The sequence below is a fragment of the Phyllostomus discolor genome, chromosome 4 (assembly GCF_004126475.2).
Source record: "Phyllostomus discolor isolate MPI-MPIP mPhyDis1 chromosome 4, mPhyDis1.pri.v3, whole genome shotgun sequence".
Classification (NCBI taxonomy): domain Eukaryota; kingdom Metazoa; phylum Chordata; class Mammalia; order Chiroptera; family Phyllostomidae; genus Phyllostomus; species Phyllostomus discolor.
Window position 1 is genome coordinate 102,355,900 of NC_040906.2, and position 25,582 is coordinate 102,381,481.

The following is a 25,582-nucleotide window of genomic DNA, read 5'->3' on the forward strand; positions in this document are numbered from 1 at the left end:
GGTTCATGGGCCGGTACTCAATCCACTGAGCCACACCAGCTAGGGCACTTCCCCCATTATTTTATATTCACTTCACACCGCTTTTTTTCCTTCACATATTTATTAATTCTTTTTAAAATATTTTATTGTTTATGCTATTATAGTTGTCCATTTTTTTTACACTTACTAGAAAGTAAGCTAAGAACAGTTTGTCTGTTTTAGTCACTCTTATGTACCCCCAGATTCTACAATGACACTTGGCACATGCTAGGCATTCATAATTCTTTTTTGAATAAAGTTTTATGAAGTATACCTAAATACATTAACATGGCAAGCTATTACTGACATAAGTTAAAAAAAAATCAATCAGCAAGATCTTTTTTTAAGGGTCTGTCAATCTATATATATGTGCATGTGTATGTAGGAGAAGATGTGGAAAGATAACTTAACAAAACTGTTACCAATCAATGATATTCTGGGGAGTGAGACTGACAAAGAATAGAAAAGTGATTTTCACTTTAGACTTTAAGTATTTTTATATTGTCTCATTTTTATCCAAAATAATTTCACTTTTGGAATTAAGATGATAAAGAATAAAGAAAAAAGCATGTATTAACTATTCCTATGATGCCATTTATGACAGCAAAAAAACCCTGGGTGTTTACTACAACACAGGTTCTATTCTAAGCACTTTTGTTGAGTAATTTCATTTGAATACATAGGAATCTGATGAAATAAATGTTATACATATGCCCATTTCATAAATGAGGTAATGACGGTCAGAGAGGTTGAAAAATGTATGTAGGTTATGCAGATAAGAATAACATATAAAAATTGCACATAAGGAAATTACGTGAAATTGGTCATGTTGATTAGACTCTTTCTTCCCCAGTTATGTGCAGTTGGAGGCAAGAGAAGTAACATCTTTGTGCTCACCCTGCTGGCCTAGGTGACCCAGATGTACTCCGCAGAGAGCTTTCCACTCGAGGGCTAGACACTTCAGGAGGCTGAGGAGGAATGAGGGTTTTTCGAACTGCAATTCTGAAAGAGACAAAAGACAAACCAAAACACCCCAGGAGTCTAAGGGTATTAAAAGATAAGAAGTACAAGATACACATTTCCTAGGCATTCCTATAGCAAAATAAAAGCATCGCACTGGCTAAGAATTAATGATTTTTAAATATTATTATCAAAGTGATATAGGCACAATATTTAAAAAGTCAAATAGTAAGTACTAAAAGGCTTTAAACAAAATACAGCAGGTCCCTTCCCTATTCCTCCCCACTTCTTGCCCATCACTCTCAGGAAGCAACCACTGTGACTCTACTTGCCTTTTCTGGCATGCTTTATCACCTTTCTACTTAATATTAAAATTTAAGCCTATATTAAGTGTTTACAATCGTTATGTCTATGCATTTATATTGACTTGAGCCAGTTATTAAACACAAAGTGAAAAATGTTGATCAAGGTAATTAGTGACCTACTGTGCCATACAATAGAGACCACATATGGCTCAGACTGAGAATTAACCACTGGGTTCAGCAATGTAGAAGTCACAAGTGATCTTGACATGTTTAGTTTTGGCAGAGGGGGAACAAATGTCAGACAAGAGTGGGTTTGAGAGAAAATGGCTAGAATCAGAATGTACCATGTTATAATGCTCAATGATTAATGAACTTACACACTGAACCTCAAGACAGCTAACGTCTCAAAAAGGGTGACAACCAGATATGTCTCCTGGTAAAGTAATAAATAAACAATGGACTTATGAAGTACTCATGAGAAAAGGAAAAAAAAAAAAGTGAACCTAATCAAGCCTTTAAGATTCAAGTAACAGCATAGAGAAAACATGGAGGAGAGAAGAACAAGTGAAACTACACCAAGGGAGAAGTGGGTTTAATTGTGTTCCCTAAAAAGACATAGCTAAGTCCTAATCCTTGGCACCTGTGAATGTAAAAAAACTAGGATCTTTGCAAATGCAATTAAGGTAAGGATCTTGAGATTATTCTAGATTTATAGTATGCCCTAAATCCAACAACTGGTAGTTACATAACAGAAAGGAGAGGGAAATTTCAGATACAGACATAGAGGGAAGGCCATATGAACACTGGAGTGAGGAGTCCACAAGTCAGGATATGCAAGGGATTGCCAATAGCTGCCAGAAGGTAGAAGAGAGGCACTGAATGGGTTCTCCCTGAGAGCATTCAGAAGGAACCAACCCTGCCAACACCTCAATTTCAGATTTCTAGCCACCAGAACTGTGAGAATAAGTGTTGTTCTTAGCCACCAAATCTGTGGTAATTTGTTATAGCAATCCTAGGAAACTAATACAAGGGAGATGCAATCAAGAAAATCCAGAGAGAGAGAGAGAGAGAGGAAGAGGAAAAACCATTGGACCAAAGACCAAGTTTCTTCAACAAATGAATTTTAAGAAAAAAAAAAAAAAAAAAAAAAGATACAGAGGAAACCTACATATTAGAAGAGTCTTAGGAGACATATCCACTAATCATAATATGTACATCTTATGAGAATACTAATTCAATTAAATAATATAAAACAAAATAAAATGTGTGACATTTGAGATCACTAGAAATTTGAACAGTGATCAGGTAATCGATGGTATTAAGTATATATTGTATTTTTTGGTATGTATCTCTCAATAGACACATGCTAAAATACATACAAATGAAATGTGCTGTTTGGAATTTGCTTCAAAATAACATGATGGAAAAGGGTGGGTAGGCATCTAGATAAAATTGACCACGAGCTGATAAGGTGATAACTGAAATTGAATAACGGGTACCCAATGATAAGTACAAAATTTTATTATGTTTAAACTTTTCCATAAGAAATAAAAAAGACAAACTCCACTATACACCCCCCCCCCAAAGCAAAGCAAAGCAAAACAAACCCGTCCCCCCAAACTAATGGGATACACCACTATAAACACAGAATGACTAAACTTAAAAAATGTGCCAGTAACAAGAGTTGGTAATGATGAATGCAATCATCACCATAGCTGGTGAGGGTTTAAGTGGATATAAATACTTGGAAAAACTATTGGCATAATCTACTAGAGTTGAACATAAGTACTGCCTAACCCAATTAAACCAACTATATTCAGAACCAGCGGTTTCATTTGGCACCACTGGGTCTACTCACCCATCTGTGGCAGGTTTCTTCCGAAGTATGCTTGGCCGGGGGGATGAGCCCTGGGCTGGAGCATTGGTGCTAGCACTCTGGCTGTGGGTCTGCACCACAGTTGTTGCTGCTGGAGAAGCACTGAATGGGTTGCTAATAGGGTTGGCTACAATTGTGGCTCCATCAGCCAGCACCACTGCTGGAGGACAGGATGGGGACAGGAAAGAGCAATAAAGAGAGGGGAAGGCAAGAAACATTACTAAAATGTCTCAAAATAAGAATTATCATATCCATGTTGTGAATATCCAATTTCAAGATAAGAAATGGGAACATAATGTTCTTTGGTCTAAAAGATAAAAGGCAAAATAGGAGAGGTTATTATGTCTACTGATGTATGATTGATAACCATTTTCTTTGCTCTATAATCATAATTACTAAAATGAGGTAAGATATGTAAAGTACATGGTATACTTTCAGAAATCTCCCAGTTTTTGTAAAATAAAACCACTTTCAATCCTAAAAATGGTTCCAACATTCCAGTTTATCTTAATTTTACAGGTTTACATAAAATCTTCCTCAAAATCTTAACTAGAATGAAAAAACTCCTATAAGGTGTATTTGCTCTTCCAACTAAGAGTTTTAATTTACAGAATGCTTCTCACCATTTGCAAATGGCTCTAAGGCTGTGTATGTATGCACTTCTAATGAGCCTGACAGGTAAGTTCTAAGTGTCTCATGTTACAAAGCAGAAATGAAAGCTTAGAGGAATTGATTACCTGAGACCACAAGCCAGTAAGTGGAAGATCCAGGATTTAAACCCATTGTTATCTCTTTTCTCCACACCAACTTGCATGCAGAGAAGTAAAATTACCTGAAGTCTTTCCTTCATTCGGAGGCTGCTGAGTACCCACTGATGCAGGCTGAAGTCCTTGTGTACTGATTGGGGTTGCTGAGTGAATCCCCTGTGTGCCAATTGGTGCTGGTTGTATTCCTGGGGTCCCAATGGGGGCTGGCTGTATCCCCTGTGTACTGATGGGAGCAGGCTGGATCCCTTGAATGTGTCGAGCATGAGATGCATCTACTGTCATCAACTGCATGGGGTTCAGGTGAACTGTAGAAGCCACCCCAACACCAGTCTGAGCTGTTATGGCAGAATTTGGAGCTTGAGCTGAAACTAAAAATAATGTAAAAACTGACTACAAGAATATTAGCTTTGATTAGATGCAGTTCACATAAGAAAAACACTAAAATGAAAGTAGAATTTTTCCACTAAATGAGATCTAAATCCTAAATTTAAAAAAAGCATAAAACTATATATTGAGGTTCCCCCCTTACTTCCTACCAATTAGATATGATCTTTTTGCAGATTATTAAAAATAGCATTAAAACAAGAAAAGAGCAATCTATGTATTAAATTGCAAATGTGAGCCAAGCAACTGTGCTAAACAATTCATATAAAACTTCTAGGATACATCCATAGTTCCCAAGTCAAGAATATTTTGTTTTAATTTATAGAACCACTATCATAAGCACTTCTGTAATACAGCGCTTACAAATTTTAAATTCTATGTATCCATAAAAAGAAAGAACAAGCAACTTTCCTACACAGCAATCATACCACCTATGTACATATTAAAAACAAACTCAAAAACAACAAAATCAAAAACAAAAACAATGCCCTGACCAGTGTGGCTCAGTTGGGTGGGTGTTGTCCTGCAAAGCCAAAGGTCGCCAGTTCGATTCCCAGTCAGGGCTCACGCCTGGGTTATGGTTTGGTCCCCAGAAGGGGCGTGTTAGAGGGGCAATTGATCAGTGTTTCTCTCCCTCTCCTTCCTCCCTTCCCCTCTCTCTAAAAACAAATAAAAATTTTTAAAAAATTACCCCCCCAGGAAGCAACAAAAAAGAAATTTCTCACTATTTATAGAAAGAAAACACAGTAAGTTTTCTTCTTAGTTATCAAAAAAACCCAGGAAAAGTTATCTACACCCTGTTTCAAAATAACCAAGATAGGGATACAAGCTAAGTGTCTGCTGATGGACAACTGGATTAAAAAAAAAAAAATGTGACACACACACACACGAACATTATTCAGCTATAAAAAAAGAACATTTGTAACAGGAGAGACCTTGAGGGTATCATGCTAAGTAAATAAGCCAGACAGAGAAGACAAATACTATATGTCAAATGTAAGAAGAAAAACAAAAACACATCAAGTTCATAGACAGAACAGACTGATTGTTGCCAGAGGCTAAGTGGGTACTAGTGGGAAGTGTGGGATGAGTAAAATGTGTGAAGAGGGTCAAAAGGTACAAGCTTCCAATTATAAAATAAGTCATGGGGATGTAATGCATGGCACGGTGGCTGAGTGCATATTTGAAAGTTGCTAAGACAGTTCTCATCACAAGAAATTATCAAATTATTGTACAACAGGATCTAATATGGTGTATGCCAATTATACCTCAATTAAAAAAATATAATGGAAACTTTCATAAACCATAGAGAAAAGAAATTTTTACAAATGAGAAAAGTATCATGAGAAATCAGTACATGCAAATACACAGTCACTGTTATCTTCCCTTGTTGTAAAATAAATAATCCACAGAGCATTTTCAGTTTCTTCTTGAAAAGTATACCTTTGTTATTTCTGTTCAAACTTTGGTCATTTGTCTGAGGCAGACTATGCAGTCTAGTCACTATTTCAAGCTTTTTCAAGTTCTACCCTTAAAAAAACTATATCCTCACTCAAGCTGTACTCCAGCCAAAACTGAACCACTCTGTTCCAAGCACATATTCTATGTTAATACTTTATTCACAGATATTAAGTGTACTTTTCTGTAATCCCACCATGGCTCTGTCCTATCCTTTCTGAGATGCTTTCCAAATACTACTTCCTTTAGGAAAATCATCCCTGACTTCCAACCCTACCATCTCATGTAGAATAATCTTTCTTACCTCAGAAGCAGCATGGCTTTGTTCAAGCATCTCTTCAGGGACTTAGTACTTAATCTACTATAATATCTCTTCATGTCTTACTTCCCTATTAGACTCTAAGCTTGTTGAAAGTAAGATCTGTTTAGGAGTAGCTTTAAAAATAAAGCCTGGCATAGAACCTTACACACAGTAGGGTGTCAATAAATATTTGTGGTATTAACAAATGCATGAATGAATAAATGAATTATTGAAATGAAAAATATCTCTGAAATAAATAAAATTTCAAGAATAATTTGAGGGATTATTTACAAACCAGATAATGAACATATATATAATGAACATATATTTATAATTATATATTTAACTAATAACTAATGGGCCAAAAAGATTCCATCTTTATAAGCAACCAGAGACCATGAACAATTATATAATAAACTATGTATTACAGCAATCACATATTTGGCAATATAGGAGTCTATTATATACAAATTTTCCTGTTTTCCTCTTGATTTGAAAAAATCTGCTTTAAAATAATTTAAAGTGAGCTACTGAATCTGTAACACTTGAAAAGAGAACAATGTAAGCTGAGTCATAAATATTTCCTTCAGTTGTGTCCATCCACATCCGAGAAAGAATATATTCCATCTCATCTGCAACAACAATGGTGCACATATGGGTAGTGAAAGAAATAGTGTTGTTGCTTGCACTATTCATTTTTCTGTGTTAGTATCTATCAGGGCAACTAGAATAATAACGTAGAAATACAGAAACTTCTAATAGTGCTAGTAAAATGAATTTTTACAGTAAATATTTACATAAAATGATAATGCTAGCTCAAGAGACATCCTTTTCAGTTGGCAAGTATTCAAAGAAATAAATATTGGTTATGAGTTACCTTTTGCAGAAACACAAAATGACTGCATTGTAATAGAAAGTCAAGGAAGTAGATGAAGAAATGATGGTAAGTGTGGCCACCGATAAAAAGACTTAAGTATTTTCAGCAATAAGCATAATATTTCTGGCAACAACCAAACATTATTTTTATCTCTATAAGATTGTTAATAAAAAAATAGTTATGAATTTCCTTTGAAATTGTATGGCAAAACATGACAGAATATTCACAACAATTCAGCTATTTTTCCACATTAGAGATAAAAATTAAAATAAAACTTGGGGAAAGTTTTGCAAAAAGAAAAAAATCCCCGAACAAACCAACATACCAAAAAAAAAAAAAAAAAAAAAAAAAAAAAACAAAAATGAACATACAGATTTTTAAAGCTATTTAAATAATTTAAATATAGTGTTTTGAAGTTTAAGCCCAGCACTCTAATGGAAATATAAGTCATATGAGCAATTTTAGATTTTTCTGTAGCCACATTAATAAAGTAAAAATAAAAGATCAAACCAATTTTAATATATATTTAAGACATCTTATTTAATCCAGTGTATCTAAAATATTAGCATTTCAAAGTGTAACCACAATAAAATTTTTTACTAAGATATTTTACATTTTCTTTCTATACTATGTCTTCAAAATTCAGGGTATATTTTGTTCTTAAACACACACTTCAATTCAGATGTTAAATATTTATTAAAAATATTTGATTTGCAAAATATTTTGGTTCCACACAATCTACATTTCAAAAGAGTAGTTTCATTAGTAAGTTTTTCCAAACAAATTTGAAGTTTCACCAATTTAATGAAGTAAAACAAAAAACTTATTTCTTCATTCGTGGTGGGTCCCTCTTCAAATGCTCAATGGCCATGTGTGGCCCTGGCTGCATCTTCACTTGCACAACAGAAGGGCAATGTCCACAAGCTAGAGCAGGGGTGTCAGTGTCAAACTCATTTTCACCAGGGGCCACATCAGCCTCGTGGCAGCCTTGAAAAACCCAAGTGTAATTTCAACTCCTTAACAGTTGAGGAGCAGTTACATTTATACAGCCCTAAAATTATTTTGGCCCTTTGATGGCAACCACAAGGCTGATGTGGACCCCGGTAAAAATGAGTTTGACAGCCCTGAAACAGATAATCTGGCTTTCTTATGTCTAAAGTGAGCTGAGGGTCCCACAGGGAAAATGTTACACAAACACTCTAGCTTAAGAATTGTTTTTTTTTTCTGGGTTATCAAAAAGAATACTATTTATAAGGAAGAATGTTGAATGTTTAACATAAATGGACTAACATTAAAAATACAACTGCTATTCCACAAAACAACAGAAACTCTGTAAGAACACAGCTTTATTCGTTTTAACTTGTAGTATAATTTTAAGGTATAACAAAAATTGTTAACATAATTATCCTCAAGCGGGACAAGTCATGTAAGTATCAATAAAAATAAAAAATAATAATAACAACAACTTTTTCACACAAAACAAAGAAATGGTGATTTAAAACCTTAAAGCTTCAGATTTCGTGCTTATCTGAATTTGAACACAGAAGATGGAGTGATTAAATCCATGCTAAACACTCACTGATTGATTTCTATCTCATTGCTTGAAAATATTAAAATGTTAAAAGTCATCTTAACAGGAGTTCATACCTGGATACTGTCGAATGGTGGACACAGAGCTGGTGATTGGAGTGTACGTGTGTGCAGTCAGTGGGTATGCAGAAGGTGGGTATGTTGGCAAAAAGTACTGGAACTGAACAGGAACAGATGGTCTATAGATGGAACACAAATAATAATGAGCCAAAATGATCTATTTTCTTCTTTACCTTCAAATGATCCTATCCCCCAGATCCTTTTCACACTCTTAACTGCCATACCAACATTTCCTATTGTGTCTCAAACACTTAGGTAAAAGGAAACAAATCTACAGAGTAACTAACACTTTTAAATAAATACTAATAAATACTATATCAATAAATGTAACACATATATGGAATAATAATTGGCAAAACTGACTTAAAAAAACTCAGTAATTGAAGGGTCTTCCCTGTTCAATTCCACTTGAAAGGCTCTAAGCTCAGATTGTTTATACTGACAAATTTTATCAAACATACATAAAACAGATAATGCCAAGCATATACAAACTGATTCAGAGACCAGAAAAAGAAGAAAAGTGACCTGTTATTTTTTCAGCTTAATAAAGCCTTGACATCAAAACTCGACAGGGAGAGTATAAGAAAACATCATAAACAAATTTCACTCTGACACTAAGATTTATGAATAAAATTGAATTAAGTACTATATAAAATTAAGTATATCAGAATCAAATATGGTTTATCACAGATAGAAATGATTCAACATCAGAATTTCTATTAATGGTTCAGATATTAAAAATTATAAAAGAATAATCATACGAAACTTTGAAAAGATTTACAAAAAGATTTAATAGTGTTCAATAATTATTCATGATATAAATGTCTAAGAAAACAGGAAGAGAAGCAAACTTTGTACCTCAAACTGCAAACAGTATCTATAAAAACTTATAATGAAATTTCATAAGAATTCCTATTCAGGTCAGGAACAAGACAAGGACTCTCATTATCTCTGCTACATTCCACATTATATTAGAAGCTCTATCCAACAAGAAAGACATAGGTATACAAAATGGAAATGAAAAAAACTCTTTCGTCTCTCAAAAAACTGTCCTATTTGTAGATGAAATAAACATCTACATAGGAAATCTGGAAAAATTTACAAACTCTTAGAGCTATTAGTCGTGTTCAGCAAAAATGATGGACACACAATATATTAAAACCTATATGCATTCTTATACACCATAATAATCAAACAAGATCATTTAAAAATGACCCAATCCTGAAAAGACTTCATGTGTACTGTACCATGTGCTGACTGTGGGAAGAAGGGAAATGCAAATATGGAATGGGGGAGGTAATGGGGTTGAACTAGAAGTGTAAGCGTGTACTAAAGAGTCTTTAAAATGTTATATACCGTATTTTTCAGACCATAAGACACACCCCCCAAATTTGGGAGGAAAGGGGGTACGTCTTATACTCCAAATGTAGTCCACCTGGCTCGCTGGGGCGGGGCGGGGGGGGGGGGGGGTTGCAGTGGCGGTGGAGCGGGGTCACAGGTTATTAAACATTTTACCACATTTTTTTGCTTCAAAATTTTTTCCTTATTTTCCTCCCCTAAAACCTAGGTGCATCTTATGGTCTGGTGTGTCTTATAGTCTTAAAAATACAGTACTTCTTACCTCTGCTCCCTCAAAGAGCCTAGAAGAAATGACAATCCAGTAACAATTAACACAGCTAATTGTCTATATCTTAGTTTCTAAATGATGAAAAGGAACCAGGGCTCTTTAGAGAAATGGCAGATTCCAGGGATCAGACAGAAAAAGTTCAGGAGTTGGCAAATTTTGTGGTGGTGGGAAGTGCTAGAATGACCAGGACATGGCAAGAGTATAGGAACTAGCCAGAAGGGGCTCCCAAAGACCAACCCAGAGACAACTTGAGCATCAAAACAAGATGACATAAATAGATTTTAGGAGTGAATAAAACCAAATCCATAAGCCTATACACAATAAATAAATAGGGATAAAATTTCTTTACATCAAAATGCCAGCTGATAAATATGAAAGAAATGATAAATAGAAAAAGTCACTATGTTACAACTAATCAACTGCAGTTCTCAATTGATTCAGCCAAGAATCATCAACAAACTGCTGTGTGAAAGTTTATTGGGGAACAGGGCATTTATAACCTCAAAGTATTTCCACACAAATTATTTATTTACAAAGAAGATACCCTTTACAGTAGAAAAATCTGGCAAGCATCATCTTCACTAAGTTAATTAATGCTGACATAATTAACAATGGGACAAAGGAATAGCATGGGCTCTCTGATGTATAAGTGAGAATGCATCACTCAAGTGGTATTCACTCAAAACATACAACTTGAATATCACTATGACAAAACAATCTGACAAGCCCAAATTGAAGAATATTCTACAGATCCTGTCTATCTGTATCCTTAAAAAATGTAAAATTGTGAAAGAAAATAGAAAGCTAAAAAAATCATTTCAGGGATAACGGTATTGTGGTTAAGAGAATGTCTTTGTTCCTCAGAGATGAAAATGGAAGGATGAAAATTAGGGATAAAGGGTCATAATGCTGCAACCTTTAATCTCAAAATAAACAAATGAATACACAAAATAAAACAATGTATACTAAAAGAACATCCAAAAAAAAGGAGAATGGCTGAGTAAATATAGACATTTTTCATAAAACTAAGAGAAATAACACAATTATTCTCAGGGGGAATATTTGAAAGTAAGAATAAGTAAATATATGCCATATTTGTGGGACATTTTGTTTTATTGAAAATTCAAAACAATTAATGACACAATGAGGCAGTATAACTGGCAATTCCCTCCTACCTGTTGTCACTGCGAGTTTCCATGGCCACAGGATTTGGAGAGGCCCGATGCCCTGAGATAGGGATTAGGCTACTCCTCTCTGTGGGGTAGTCAGGCTGGATCCTAGGGGAAGTGTGTGTGATCTGCTGAGGCACCACCTTAGCTACAAAAGTAAACCAATTACATTATTGCTTACATGCTTCTATTGGCAAGCCACAGCATTCTTGGCCAGCAATAATATTAAGAATGCAAATCGTAAGAAAGTCTGGATTTTTAGTTTTAATCAAAATAAAAAGTGAAAGATGAGTACATAAGGTTAAACTAATTATTCCAATCCAATAATCCACTAATATACTCAACCTGTTGTTTGTTAATGCAGGGTTCAACATTAATACTTTAACAAAAATGTCACCAATCACACCTTTTTCTCCTTACCTGGATTCTTTGAGGTCCCCCCCTTCTTTAAGAAAAATTTTTATTTAAAAAATTCAACAAAAATATAAATACAGAAATGACAAAGACCTTAGATTCTGCTCTGTAAGTAACTGGGTCCATAACTAATTAGTAACATGTTGCTAATCAGTGTCAAGTATATCATTTAAATTTCCATGTCTCAGTTTCCTCATATATGAAGGCTTCTCCAGAAAAATCACTTAATTTGAATATCCTTGTGATTTTATCTAACACTTTATAGCAAAATCAAGAGTTTTCAAATTTAATATCATTCAAAATTTTCTTGCCTCTACAATTTGTAATCAAATTTTGTTTAGACAGTATAGCTGAACTGGGACATACTTTATAGTTCCTATAGATCTATCTGTTAACTCTATACCTGGGAATTTGCACAGAAAAGCTTCAGAGATATAGAGGGACCCAGTTTCCATGTGTGTAAAGACACAAGTTACACCAGTGGCAGGCACATAACCACTAGATACTAGGGCGATGCCACCACATTACCCAAAGTGCAATGCATGAAAAATCAAAAGAAGCACAAACCCACCATGATGCCTAGCTATTTCCTTAGGGAGAAAACTAGAAAGTTTTCTTCAGGATGATGGTTGAGATGCCCTATTTGACCACTTATGATGGCATCTATTAGCTAACACAGAGAGAAGCTGGCATGACATATTTTCCATCAGTAGTAAGTAGAGCATTGAGTGGAAAGCAACTAAACCTTGTTTTTCACTGTGCCAATAAAAGGCAGCAGAAAATAATACTTGCAATAGGAATGCAGCTGTCATTTGGCAGGGTAACTAACCAGTGGTTGGTAACTGTCAACAAACCCCAAAATTTACCTTTCCTTTTTTTTCTAATTAAAAAAGCCATATTCTCAATTATTAAAAATAAATCTTAACAAAAAATATAATGCAGAAATCATAAGTTGGTCATAATGCTGTCTCCAAAGATAATCTCATTTCTTGGATGCTGTGACTGTCTTATTATGTTTTTTTATAGTTTTAAGACCACCATCACGTGTGGGCCAGAGCAAAAAGAAAATCAGGATGGTATTCTATTGGAAGTGAGTTATCCATTAGGAGAGAAAACTGTATGTTCATCATTAATCAGTCTTTTTTTTCCTGACCCAATACATTCTTGTTAGTAACAATGGCTGAATCCAATATTTAATCTCACCTGGAAAAAGCAAGTGTCACCTGAAAAAAACCACTTAGGTGTTTTAATATATCTCCTATACCCACACTTGAAGATCAGTGCTGCAGGGTTAATGTCAAATCTCCCTTCTCAATTGAGGTACTTTTCTACAGATATCCTATTATGATGTAACAAAAAAGTAGGTTTCCATACAAGAGGAAAACAAAACTAGAGCATAAACCTGATGGAACTTAGAAGAAACTAATCACATTAAGTGGCAGATGTTAAATCTGTTTGGACAATTTTTATCAGATGATTTTCATATCTAGAATTCAGTAAATGGTGAAAATTCAAAGATAAATGAGCTGGGGAGACAGAGAATACAGTAAATTAGGACAAGTAAAAAATTGGTGGTTCTAGGCAAAATGAATGAACAGAGTTTAGTCTCCTGGTACTTTTAGTGAGTTGACTTCCACAGTGTGATCTCTTAAGAAGATACAGTGACATTAACAAGAACTAATCTCAAAATAGTTTTTCACAGAGAGGCAAAACCAGAGAGCCCCTATAGGGTACACTGCCCCCTCTTAACTGTTCTGATTTTCTTCATAGCTGTAGATTCCCTAGTGAGAGTCTAGAATGTAAAAATTAAGAGTGGGCTTGGCTCTGATTTTATAGCACTGACAATAACTGATGACAATACTAAGGATAGCCAGAAATTGGTATGACATGACAACATGGAATAGTCAATGAAAAAGAGCATTGCAACAAGAGTAATGTAATGAAACAAATATACGCTACTGCTCAAACCATATACATACATAATAAACTTCTTTTTACGGAAGTGAAATTAACTTCCTAGGCATATGGGAGATGTTTGGTGCCAAGCTGTAGTGAGCAGTAACAATGTAAAAGATCGAGCAGCAATGTAAAACTCTGCTAAAAGTTTTTTGTGGGGCTGAGTACCAGTTTAAAGGCTGGTATAATCCAGTTATCTAAAAGAGGAGTAAAAGTTTCCCGGGACCAATCATTATCGTGCAAATTGTCCTCAAAGTTTGGAAAGAGGGCTGTTAAGGTGCAGTCTATCTCACAAGTGAAGAAGGCAAGTAGGAAGAGCACCCCAGGGCTGGAACACAGAAGGTCAGGAATCTGTGCCTGGTCACCAGGCACAGTTCTGACAATTCAGTATGTAGTGTGTCATCTGACAAAAAGCAGTCTTACTTCTAAAAAGTACAATATGTTAAAAATATGGCAGCTATCCCAGATCTTTGGGAGTAAAGAATAGTAAGATGACACGCTCATCATTACAGAACCGAGACAAAGGTAAAAACTAAAACTTGCGACTGGTAGATTAAAAAGAACAGTCTCATAGGCTGTGGTCTCTGCCTTGAAAGCTGTGAAATATCAGCTGTTACAGCAGACCTTGGCAACCTGTGGCCTGTGAGACAAATCCCGCCTGGTATCTGTTTCTGTGAGACATAAACACTGTGACACATAAACTTATATGAAATTCAAATTTTGGTGTCCTTAAAATCTTAATGACACATAGGCATGCCCATTTGTTTTCATTATTATCCACTGATGATTAGTTGTGGCACAGACCTATGAAGCCTGAAAAACCTCAAACACCTGGCTGGCATAGCTCGGTGGATTGAGCACGGGCTTGCGAACCAAAGTGTCACAGGTTCAATTCCCAACCAGGGTACATTCCTGGGTTGCAGGCCATGACCTCCAGCAACCGCACATTGATGTTTCTTTCTCTCTCTATCTCCCTCCCTTCCCTCTCCAAAAATAAACAAATAAAATCCAAAAAAAAAAAAAAAAACAAAAAAACTTCAAACATTTACTAGCTGGTCCTGTGGAAAGTTTGCCACTAGCTAGTTTGCCACTAGCTAGTTTGCCACTAGCTGGTCCTGTAGAAAAGAAATACGTGCTCCTGATGACTAAAGTTTGGCTATCAGAAACTTTCCAAAAATTATTTACTGACTGATTGGTTTTTAGAGGGGTGGCAGGGGGAGAGAGAGAAAGACAGACAGATTGATCTCTTGTTCCACTTATTTATGCATTCATTGGTTGATTCTTGTATGTATCCTGACTGGGAATCAACCCACAATGTTGGTAGTATTCAGATGATGCTCTAAACAACTACACTACCCATCCAGGGCCAAAGATTTTTTTAAATATTCAAAGTATACACATACTTAAAGGGGGAATAAAATTTTAGAAGTTTTGGGCCCTGGCTGGCATAGCTCAGTGGACTGAGCACGGGCTGCGAACCACAGCATCGCAGATTCAATTCCCAGTCAGGGCACATGCCTGGGTTGCAGGCCACGGCCCCCAGCAACCGCACATTGATGTCTCTCTCTCTCTCCCCCCTCCCTTCCCTCTCTAAAAATAAATAAAATCTTAAAAAAAAAAAAAAAGAAGTTTTAAAGTATCTTGAGGCAGCAATCAGATGAAAACCTAGGTAATCAACTTGAGGTTTAGCCATCTTCCCACTTTTTCATCATCCAAAGATTTTTCCTAAACAATCTGTTTGTATACAAATTCTCTTCATTCCATTATCTTTGCTTCTTTCTTTTCCTGTTGTTCTTGTGTAACTATGTCAGTAAAGTTAATTTACTTCTTTAAAAAGGTACACATAAAAGAAAGACTGATGGACAAGGAAGTTAAAAGTAGACTTAAAGTTTACTTGAAGCTCTTAAAGATTTTCCTCTCTTCTCCTACCTTCAATGGCAAATCCGTATGACAAACAATATTAAAAAGTAAATTCACTGTTACTTTGAAAATCAGCAACAATAAAAAAATCAATACTATCCATCTATAAGAAAAGCTGGTCAGAGGGGCTGAACAATTCCTTTTAAGCTTCTATCTAAAGGGTGCACAATACTTACCAACTGGGATGTTTGAGGTGGTCACAGCAGTAGCATGGGATGAATGTGAGGGCATCGTCATAGTAACAATTGTACTTGTGGGAGCTTGTGTATGTGACACAGTTCCTAAAATGGGAGGGGAAAAAGAAAATTCTTAAACAATGGCTGCTCTGTACACATTACAGGTTCTCAAAAACCTGAGAAAAGCTCTTGGGAAAAGTTAAGAGAATTTTTATAGTCTATTCTTTTTCTCTGACTGAAGCTGAGAAATAAAACATTTACCTACCACTTATGCTTCATTTTTCCATGACAGAAAGAGCAAGAATAGTGGCTGACTTACCAGCCGTGGTTGCAGAAGAAATGGTGTTTGTTGCCAAAATAGGTGCTACTGTTGCTGCAGCCACTGGTGTGCCAGTACTGAAGATAGTTTTCTGTGGCAGAAAAACCCAGAAACAGTTATAAACAAGAATAGTTCCCACTCAATCCAGTTAAAAGCAATCACTGCCACCAACATGGTCAGGTTCTTAGCATGTTCTACATAATTCTGGTTTTAACCCACAGAAGAACCATACAGATAGTTCTTCACCTCTGGTTATACCTGAGCCATGGTATGAAGCTGCTGTTTTGGTGTCCCTAACCCAGGGTGAGAAGGCAGTGTGATTCTTGTTGTTACATCCCGTGACTGAGCAGGACGCTGAATACTAATTGCTGCAGATGGTGGATGCTGGATAGATAAAGTAGGTCGACTGAAAAGACAGAAAAGACATGATTTATAATCTGTCTCCAGACACAACACAGGCATCAAAGCCACTTACCACCTTGTACTAGATCAGACTCATAAAGCTGTATTTTTTTTCAGAGTTCTGTGGGGTCTGCTGGTGAACCAGTAAAGTAAATGGCTCATCAAGTTTCTCTTTTGAAACTGCCATGAACCTCACTTTAAAAAAAGCAATCAACATGTACCATGAACTAAATAAATTAAACCCAGGTCATTCTCAGTATACTCTATATAGTTAATTAATGCTCTACAATTATCTCAAGTAAGTATTATTGTAATCAATACACTTCATTCTATGATCAAAGCTGAAAACACACACCAAGGTTCTTAGTATTAGGAGTAAAGATTACAGACAACCTTGATTAACAGCAGGTTAACCCATAAACCTTAAAGTAATGACCCCCTCCCACCTCACAATTTTATACCATTTACTATGAATTGATAAAAAGTTAGTTATGACTGTCTAATGACTACTGAAAAGGATATCAGCATGAACAGCATGTCAAATTAACTGGCAGCAAACTACTGAAACTCAACAAGAGAAAGAACACTTGACGGTACAACAAAATTGGCATCTCAAGCCAGGGGTGAGGACTAATAGATAATGTTGGGAAGATTATGTAACTATTTAGAAAAAAATAAAACTGGATCCATACCTCACACAGTATATCAGGATAAATATGAAAATGATCAAAGATTTAACAGAAAATTTAAAAGTACATGGAAAAAAGATAAGAGAATTCTTTTATAATCTTGGAATAGGGAAGCACTTTCTAAGGAGTAAAAGATTTAAAAATCCACCAGCTATAAAAAAAATCAGTAAATCTGACCCTGTAAAAAAATAAGTAAGCCTCCTATTATACAAAATATAATCTTCTGAATATACTAAGAACTCCTAGAAATAAAAAATAGCAGCCCAATAAAAAATAGGCAGAAAAATACAAATAGTTTGCTCAAAAGAAAACACAAATTGTCACTTGACGAAGAAAAGATACTCTCACTCATAGGAAGAGAAATGCAATTTAAAATACTCTGAGATATCCTCATTCACCTATCATCTTGCCAAAAATACCTTCCCAAAATTGACATCATTCTCTGCTACTCAATCTGTAAGGAAATAGGCAATTTTAAACATTCTGGAGGGAGTATAAATTGGTATAAACCTCAGTGACAGCAATTAGTAGATACTGTCTGATCACTCTGAGAATTCATCCTATAGATATGCTTGCACACATGCATAATAACCTACATAAATGTATGAGATTATTCACTGCAATATTATTTATGATAGTGAAGTATTGGAAAGAACCATAAATCCATTTACACAATAGATCATTATTGTTTCAACTAAAAGAACACTAAAATTATGTATTAAAATGAAAAACTTTTGATATATATGCTATATGAAAAAAGTAAAGAGGAATATAGAAATTAAACATTCTTTTGTGTGAAAAGATAAAACTAAGAATTGCATTTGAATTTGGCTATATTTAAGAAACACTGGAAGCATACCTAAAAAAACTATTATCATTCAGACTTCCAGTCAAGATGGCGGTGTAGGCAGATATGGCTCACCTCTTCACACAAACACATCAAAATTACAACTAAAATACTCATGTTTCACAACTTCTAGATCCTATCAAATAAGCAATAGTTGGCTTCAGTGAGCCCCAGGCCCAGCACTAGCAGCAGCTAACCTAGATTCACAGCTTGGCTTCACCTGGGAATCTCCAAGCCCAATACAAGTGGCAGCTATCTCAGATTGCTTATAGCTCAGGCAGGGTGGCCCCGGGCAAAACGTAGGTGGTTGGCTGACCTTGCCTGTACCACGCATGAAACCCACGGGCCAGCACTACCCAATGGACAGCTATAGACCACATCAGAGCACCATCATCCTGTCCCTGCACAGATGATGCCCCCTGGAGGACAGAAGTTGGTGCTAATTGCTCATAGCCAATCCTGCAGCTGACTAGATAAATCCCTCCCATTGATCTGCCAACAGCAACCCAAGCTCAACTACAAGAGCAGGGGGTACTCAGCCCACACGAAGGGCACACCTCAAGTACACAGCTTGGGTGACAGAGAAGTCTGTGCCACTGGACCCTACAGGACACCTGCTACATTAGTCCACACTACCAAGACACGGAGTCAAAGCACCTCTATCTAATATATACACACAAACACAGGGAGGCTTCCAAAATGAAGAGACAAAAAAAACATGGCCTAAAGGAAAGAACACATTAAGACTCCACAAAAAGAGCTAAACGAAATGGAGATAAGCAATCTATCAGACGCAGAGTTCAAAACACTGGTTATAAGGATGCTCAAAGAACTTAGTGAGGACCTCAACATAATAAAAAAAATCCACTCAAAATGAAGGATACAGTAACTAAAATAAAGAACAATTCACAGAGAAACAGTAAAGTAGATGAAGCCGAGAATCAAATCAATGATTTCGAACATAGGTAAGCAAAAAACAACCAATCAGAACAAGAAGAAAAAAGAATCCAAAAAAGTGAGGAAAGCGTAAGAAGCTTCTGGGACAACTTCAAGAGGTCCAATATTTACATCATAAGGGTGCTAGAAGGAGAAGAGAAAAAGCAAGAATTTGGAAATCTATTTGAAAAAATAATGAAAGAAAACCTACCTAATTTAGTGAAGAATATAGGCATGCAAGTCCAGGAAACACAGAGAGTCCCAAACAAGATGAATGCAAAGAGGCCTACTCCAAGACACATCATAATTAAAATGCCAAATGTTAAAGATAAAAATGTGAGAATCTTAAAAGCAGCAAGAAAAAAGAAGTTAATTACCTTCAAGGGAGTTCCCATAGTCTATTAGCTAATTTCTCAAAAGAAACTTTATAGGTTGAAGGAACCGGCAAGAAACATTCAAAGTCATGAAAAGCAGGGAACAAGGTTGGCTAAGATTGCTCTACCCAATAAAAATATCATTTAAAAATCGAAGGGCAGACCAGATAAAGAGCTCTCAGACAAGAAAAACTAAAGGAGTTCATCATCACCAAACCATTATTATCTGAAATGTTGAAGGGACTTATTTAAGAAAAAGAAGATGATCAAAACTATGAACAAAAATTGCAAAAAATATAAATCAACAATTGAATCTAAAAAACAAACAAACTATGCAAACAAAAAGAACAGAGACAGAATGATGGATACAAAGGGCATTTTGATGGCTGCCAGTTGGGAGCAGGCTGTGGAGGAATGAGTGAAGAGGTGAGGGGATTAGAATCATAAATAGGTTCTTACAGAATAGCTACAGGGATGTAAAATACAGTATAAGAAATGGAGTAGCCAAAGAACTTATACACATGACCCATGGATATGAACAACGGTGTGTTGATTGCTTGAGGGAGTGAGGGGTGCTGGGTGCAGGAGTTATGGTAATGGGGGAAAAAATCAGGACAACAGTAATAGAATATCAATAAAATATAACTAAAAAAAGAAACTATCACCAGGTTGCCTTAAAAAGGGAAAGGAACATAGACTTCTTATAGATGGGGGACAGAGAAGAGTGATACTCCTTATTGTATACTTTTTTATGCTTTTATATTTGGAACCATGTGAATATAAAGTAGGGATAAGAAACTGTGATCAAGTGAGTCGTAAAGGTAAAAATGTGACCAAGACTTCATGTGTCCAAACTAAGCAATGGTTTTCAACAATAAGGATCCTTTCTCAAAATGCTGTAAAATCAGACCATGAGCAATCAGTGAATACAGTTTATAATGGCTGGATCTCTCCCTAGAGAACTAAATGGCATATATCATTCGAGTTCATAGGAAAGCAGAATCCTGGCCACTGACGCAACTGTGGAACTTGGTGGAGCTCAATGAATTAGCATGTTATTGCCAACTGGATGCTTAATGGTTGACAACATAGGGCACTAAGTACAGTGTCAAAAAAGCCAGGTCCTCCCTGTATTTGACATTAAAACACCAAGAGAGATGCATGTATACATAAATCAAATACCGACAAATTTTAGGATAAATAAACCTAATTATGGAAACAGTTTTAAACAAAGAACAATGTCAATAGTATCACCTGGAAAGGCACTCAATTTGAACTTCAACACATTTATATTTTAAGAGGTACAGCTCATACAAAAATATACCCCAAAGGAGTATTTACACATGGTGGGACAAAAGTAGGTTTATAGTCGTGAGTATGCAAAACAGAGTTTATTCTTGTATTATTATTTACTGATTATTGTGTTATTTCCATATGAACAACTATAAACTTACATTTGCCCTATCCTGTATTAAGTATTTAGATGTTTTTAAGTGTTTTTCAAAGCACAGACTATATTTGTCTTGGATTTTCATTTACTCTAGTAAAAAAAGTTATTGCCCTGACTGGTGTGGCTCAATTGGTTGGGCATTGTCCTGTAAAGAAAAGGTCACCAGTTCCACTCCTGGTCAGGGCACATGCCTGGGATGCAGGTTCGGTCCCTGATCCAGGCACATATGAGAGGATACTTACTTTTCAACGAATGTTTATCTCTTTTTTTTTTTTTTTAATATATTTTATTGATTATGCTATTACAGTTGTCCCATTTCCCCCTTCACTCCCCTCCACCCTGTGCCCCCTCTCCCACCCACATTCCCCCCCTTTAGTCCATGTCCATGTGTCATACCCATGAGTTCTCCAGCTTCTACATTTCCCGTACCATTCCTGCCCTCCCCCTATCTATTTTCAACCCACATTCCATGCTACTTATTCTCTATACCTTTTCCCCCTCTCTCCTCCTCCCACCCCTACTGCTAGCACCCCCCATGTGCCCTCCTTTTCTGTGGTTCTGTTCCTATTCTAGTTGTTTACTTAGTTTCTTTTGGTTTTGCTTTAGGTGTGGTTGTTAACAATTGTGAGTTTGCTGTCCTTTTACTATACATGTCTTTTCTTTATCTTCTTTTCTTAGATAAGTCCCTTTAGCATTTCATAAAGTAAGGGCTTGGTGATGATGAACTCCTTTAACCTGACCCTATCTGAAAAGCACTTTATCTTCTCTTCCATTCTAAATGAGAGCTTTGCTGGATAGAGCAATCTTGGATGTAGGTCCTTGTCTTTCATGACTTGGAATATTTCTTTCCAGCCCCTTCTTGCCTGTAAGGTCTCTTTGGAGAAATCAGCTGACAGTCTGATGGGAACTCCTTTGTAGGTTACTGTCCCCTTACCTCTTGCTGCTTCTAGGATTCTCTCCTTCGTTTTTACCTTGGCTAATGTAATTATGATGTGCCTTGGTGTGTTTCTTCTTGGGTCCAACTTCTTTGGGGCTCTCTGCGCTCGTTGGATTTCTTGGAAGACTGTTCCCTTTGCCAGTTTGGGGAAGTTCTCCTTTATTATTTGTTCAAATAACTTTTCCACTTGTTGGTCCTCCCCTTCTGGTACCCCTATAATTCGGATGTTGGAACGTTTAAAGGTGTCCTCGATGGTCTTAAGCTTTTCTTCGATTTTTTGAATTCTTATTTCATCATGCTTTCCTGCTTGGTTGATTCTATCTTCCTTCTGGTCCACTGTGTTGTTTTGAGACTCAGATTCCTTCCTTTCACAATTGGCTCTCCTCTGTGTGTCTTCCTGCATCCCTTTTATGGTAATCTGCCATTTTTTCATGTAATTTGCATCCAAAATCAACCAGTTCCATGAGCTTCCTGATCACCAGTGTTTTGAACTGTGCATCTGATTGGCTATTTCTTGGTCACTCAAAAGGATGAGTCCTGGAGGACTGATCTGTTCTGCTGGAAACATGTCTTCTGTCTTTCCCTATCTCTCCTATTATTTTATTTATTTATTTATTTTTTTCTCTGATCTGGTCGCTCTTGTTACGGTGGGGGGCGGAGCCTTAGGTGTTCACCGGGGCTGGGCGCCCCAGTCACTAGATTGTGACATTATATGTGGGGGCAGGGGCGGGAGCGGGGACAGGAGGGATCAATGGCAACCCTTCCGTTCTCCTGGAGTCAGACACTTCCCTGGGTTTCTGGGCCATGAGCTCTGCCCTGGTCCACAATGGCTGCCCCACTGATTCCCCCAGCCGCTGCTTGCGTACTCAGGGATCACCGCTGCACCGCTGCGCTCCCGCGCCCCGGATGGCTGTCGCGCTGATTCTGCGCCAAATTTCCCCCGACCTACGCGCGCCTGCGACTGGTGCCAGCCCCGCGCCCGCTCGCTCGCTCGGCTCGTCGTCCCCTACCAGTCTGGATGTACGGGTCTACTTCAACTTCTTGGCTGTCCGACTTCCGTTTAGATAAATCCTCTGACAGTTCTGATATTATGACTGCAAATCGTTGTTGTAAATTATTGTGGTTCTGTTCTTGGTTGTGCGAGGAAGTACAGTGCGTCCACCTATTCCTCCATCTTGCCGGAAGTGAATGTTTATCTCTCACATAGATGTTTCTCTTCCTTTCTCCCCGCTTCCTCCCCCTCTCTAAAATAAATATGTTAATAAAATAAATCTTAAAAAAATGTATTAATATATAGGGTTGGGCGAAAGTAGGTTTACAGTTGTGAATATGCAAATAATTACCATTTATTAATTATTGTATTATTTATTTCTATTATTTCCATACAACTGTAAACCTATTCTTGCCCACCTCATACATATAATGCACATTACATGCCAGGTTTGTTTTAAATGCTTTTCATGCAGTATATCTTACTTCTCATAGTGATCTCTGAAGTAGGTAATATTATTGCCATTTTTTAGGTGAGAAAATTGAGTCATTTACTCTTTGACCTAGCACTACCACTTTCACAAATATACCTGCAAGGTATACCATCTGAAACATGTAACGGTCATCTACAGAATATACTGTTAAGAGAAAAATGCAAGGTAAGAAACTATATATAAATATAACATGCTGCAACAAAGGAATGGAAAAAGGAAAATGTATGGGTTTATCTGTGTGTATACTTATTCTTAGGAAAAGAAACTGAGAGTACAAATAAGAGAATAATAAAATACCAGCCTACCTAGAGCAGATGGTAACTTGGGAAGGAACAGGGGTACTTGTGAATCCATCTTTACATTAGCTTTGATTTTTAAGCCAAATCAATATTCTCCATGTTTAAATAATTCAAAAAGCAAATACTAAAATTAAAAACAAATTTAAACAAATAATCCTAACAATAAAATTATAATAAACATTGACTGGAAACATAATAAAAAATGAACAGGTTATTTTTGAAAGATTTAATTTATTTCTTTTTAGACAGAGGGGAAGAGGTAGGGAGGGGGAGAGAAACATTGATCAGCTGCCTTTCTCATGCCCCTAACCAGGCACCAGGCCTAAAACCCAGGCATGTGTTCTGACTGGGAATCACACCAGTAATCTTTCACTTTGTGAGACAATCCCCAACCCATGTGCACTGAACTGCGCTGGTCAGGGCTTAACAGGTTACTTTAGAAAGCAAAGGACAAGAACATGGGTAAATGGTATCTGTGAGATGGAGATGAGAGTGACACTCCTCACTGTATATATTTTTCAAGTTCTATTTTGGAAACGTGAATATAAGTTAGGAAGAAGAAGATGTTATTTCACATTTCACAGGGAAAAGAATCACTTCAAGTGACTTTTGAACCCATTTTCCCTCTACTTACTGGAATCTAGTCTGAGAACAAAAAGAATGTGAAGAAATCTTTTATCTTTCCTTTTTCTAAAAAGATTTTATTTATTTATTTTAGAGAGGGGAAGGGAAGGAGAAAGGGAGGCAGAGAGAGACAGAAAAACATTAGTATGTAGTTGCCTCTTGCATATCCCCACTGGGGACCTGGACCACAACCCCAGAATGTGCCCTGGTTGGGAATCAAACCAGCAACCCTCTGGTTCACAGGCTGGCATTCAACCCACTGAGCCACACCAGCCAGGGCAGAATGTGAAGAAATCTTAAACTTTACTCAGTAGTCTCACTGTTAGAAGTAATCTAGAGAAATCAAGGGGTTAAATTTATGCCAAGTGGACTTGGGACTCTGCATTCTTACTGTTAAACTCCTTTTAAAAAATATTTTGGATGATAGAAACCCAAGCATTTATATATTAATTGTCTTTAGTAAACAAGGTTTTCAATGTAAGAGAAAAGATACACAAATAGAAAATCTAAGAAAGCAAGAAAAAACCTGTAATGTTACCTGACTATCTTTACTATATTGACTACCTCTGTCCATAGAAACAGCCTGAAGGCTGAGGCACCTCAGAAGAAACATGTACCCCTAGTACCCAGGTCTTGGGTTCTAAATACTATTCCTACTATATGAACTAAGAATCCTTGGAGAAATGGCTGATTTCAAGATTAGGGAAGTAGGAAAAAGTTAAAAAAGAGCCTGATTCATTCTGTACTAAAAACAAAAAAGTACTCAAAGACTATCAGGAGTTAGCAAAAGGACCTGAGCCAGTTTGATGGGGTTCTCACTAGCCAACTTTGGAGCAACTGTAAGAAAAAGAAAGGGATTTTAAACAAATCAAACATCTTTAGTCCCTCATGGAAACTCAACCTCCCACCCCAAAAGGTCAAAAAGATGAAGTAAGGTCAGCCAGCTAGAAAGTGCTCCCAAGTATATTGTTTTAATCATGATCCTATTTCTTTCATTAATCATTTTTGTTGTTGTTTCTAATTGACTCAAAGGGATACAGACTCACTTTAGAAGCTGAACATATACAGAAAATAAGGGGTTAATTTATTACAAGTGGATTGTGACCACCTCCAGTGTTCAGCCAGGTTATATTGTTTGACCTCTTTGGAGTGACAAGAAGCACTATAGGCAGAGACTACCAGTTTGATATTTTTTCCTTCTCCTTTTAGACAATGGTAACAAGAAAAACCAAAAATAAGAACGCAGCCTCCATCTCTGGCAAAACTCAACCCACACAATAGGTAGCAGAACTGCCAAAGGTAGTAATAACTAAGTGACACAGGAGGCAACGGAGAGAGAATTTCTGTAGCTGTAATTTAAGGG

The 25,582-nt window shown here is 36.5% G+C and overlaps 1 protein-coding gene and 1 long non-coding RNA gene across 11 annotated transcripts in view; both read right to left on the minus strand.

Moving 5' to 3' along the window:
• The window catches only part of SAP130 (Sin3A associated protein 130), a 97,101-nt gene that overhangs the window by 42,721 nt on the left and 28,798 nt on the right, over nt 1–25,582 (minus strand). For 5 of the 10 annotated variants that reach the window (XM_028508622.2, XM_028508620.2, XM_028508621.2 and 2 more), the window contains 8 exons: nt 16,436–16,583; nt 16,178–16,268; nt 15,859–15,963; nt 11,399–11,540; nt 8,594–8,715; nt 3,992–4,294; nt 3,142–3,319; nt 916–1,020 (listed from right to left, as the gene is read on the minus strand). In XM_028508622.2, coding sequence (XP_028364423.1) covers nt 916–1,020; nt 3,142–3,319; nt 3,992–4,294; nt 8,594–8,715; nt 11,399–11,540; nt 15,859–15,963; nt 16,178–16,268; nt 16,436–16,583 — 1,194 coding nt within the window. The remainder of the gene's footprint in view (nt 1–915; nt 1,021–3,141; nt 3,320–3,991; nt 4,295–8,593; nt 8,716–11,398; nt 11,541–15,858; nt 15,964–16,177; nt 16,269–16,435; nt 16,584–25,582) is intronic. The other 5 variants (XM_028508623.1, XM_028508624.2, XM_028508625.2 and 2 more) reach the window with 4 other exon arrangements.
• LOC118500142 lies at nt 11,884–14,843 on the minus strand. The gene is made up of 2 exons (XR_004902676.1): nt 14,799–14,843; nt 11,884–14,584 (listed from the first exon to the last, which is right to left on the minus strand). It is a non-coding gene; the product is annotated as an uncharacterized LOC118500142 (long non-coding RNA).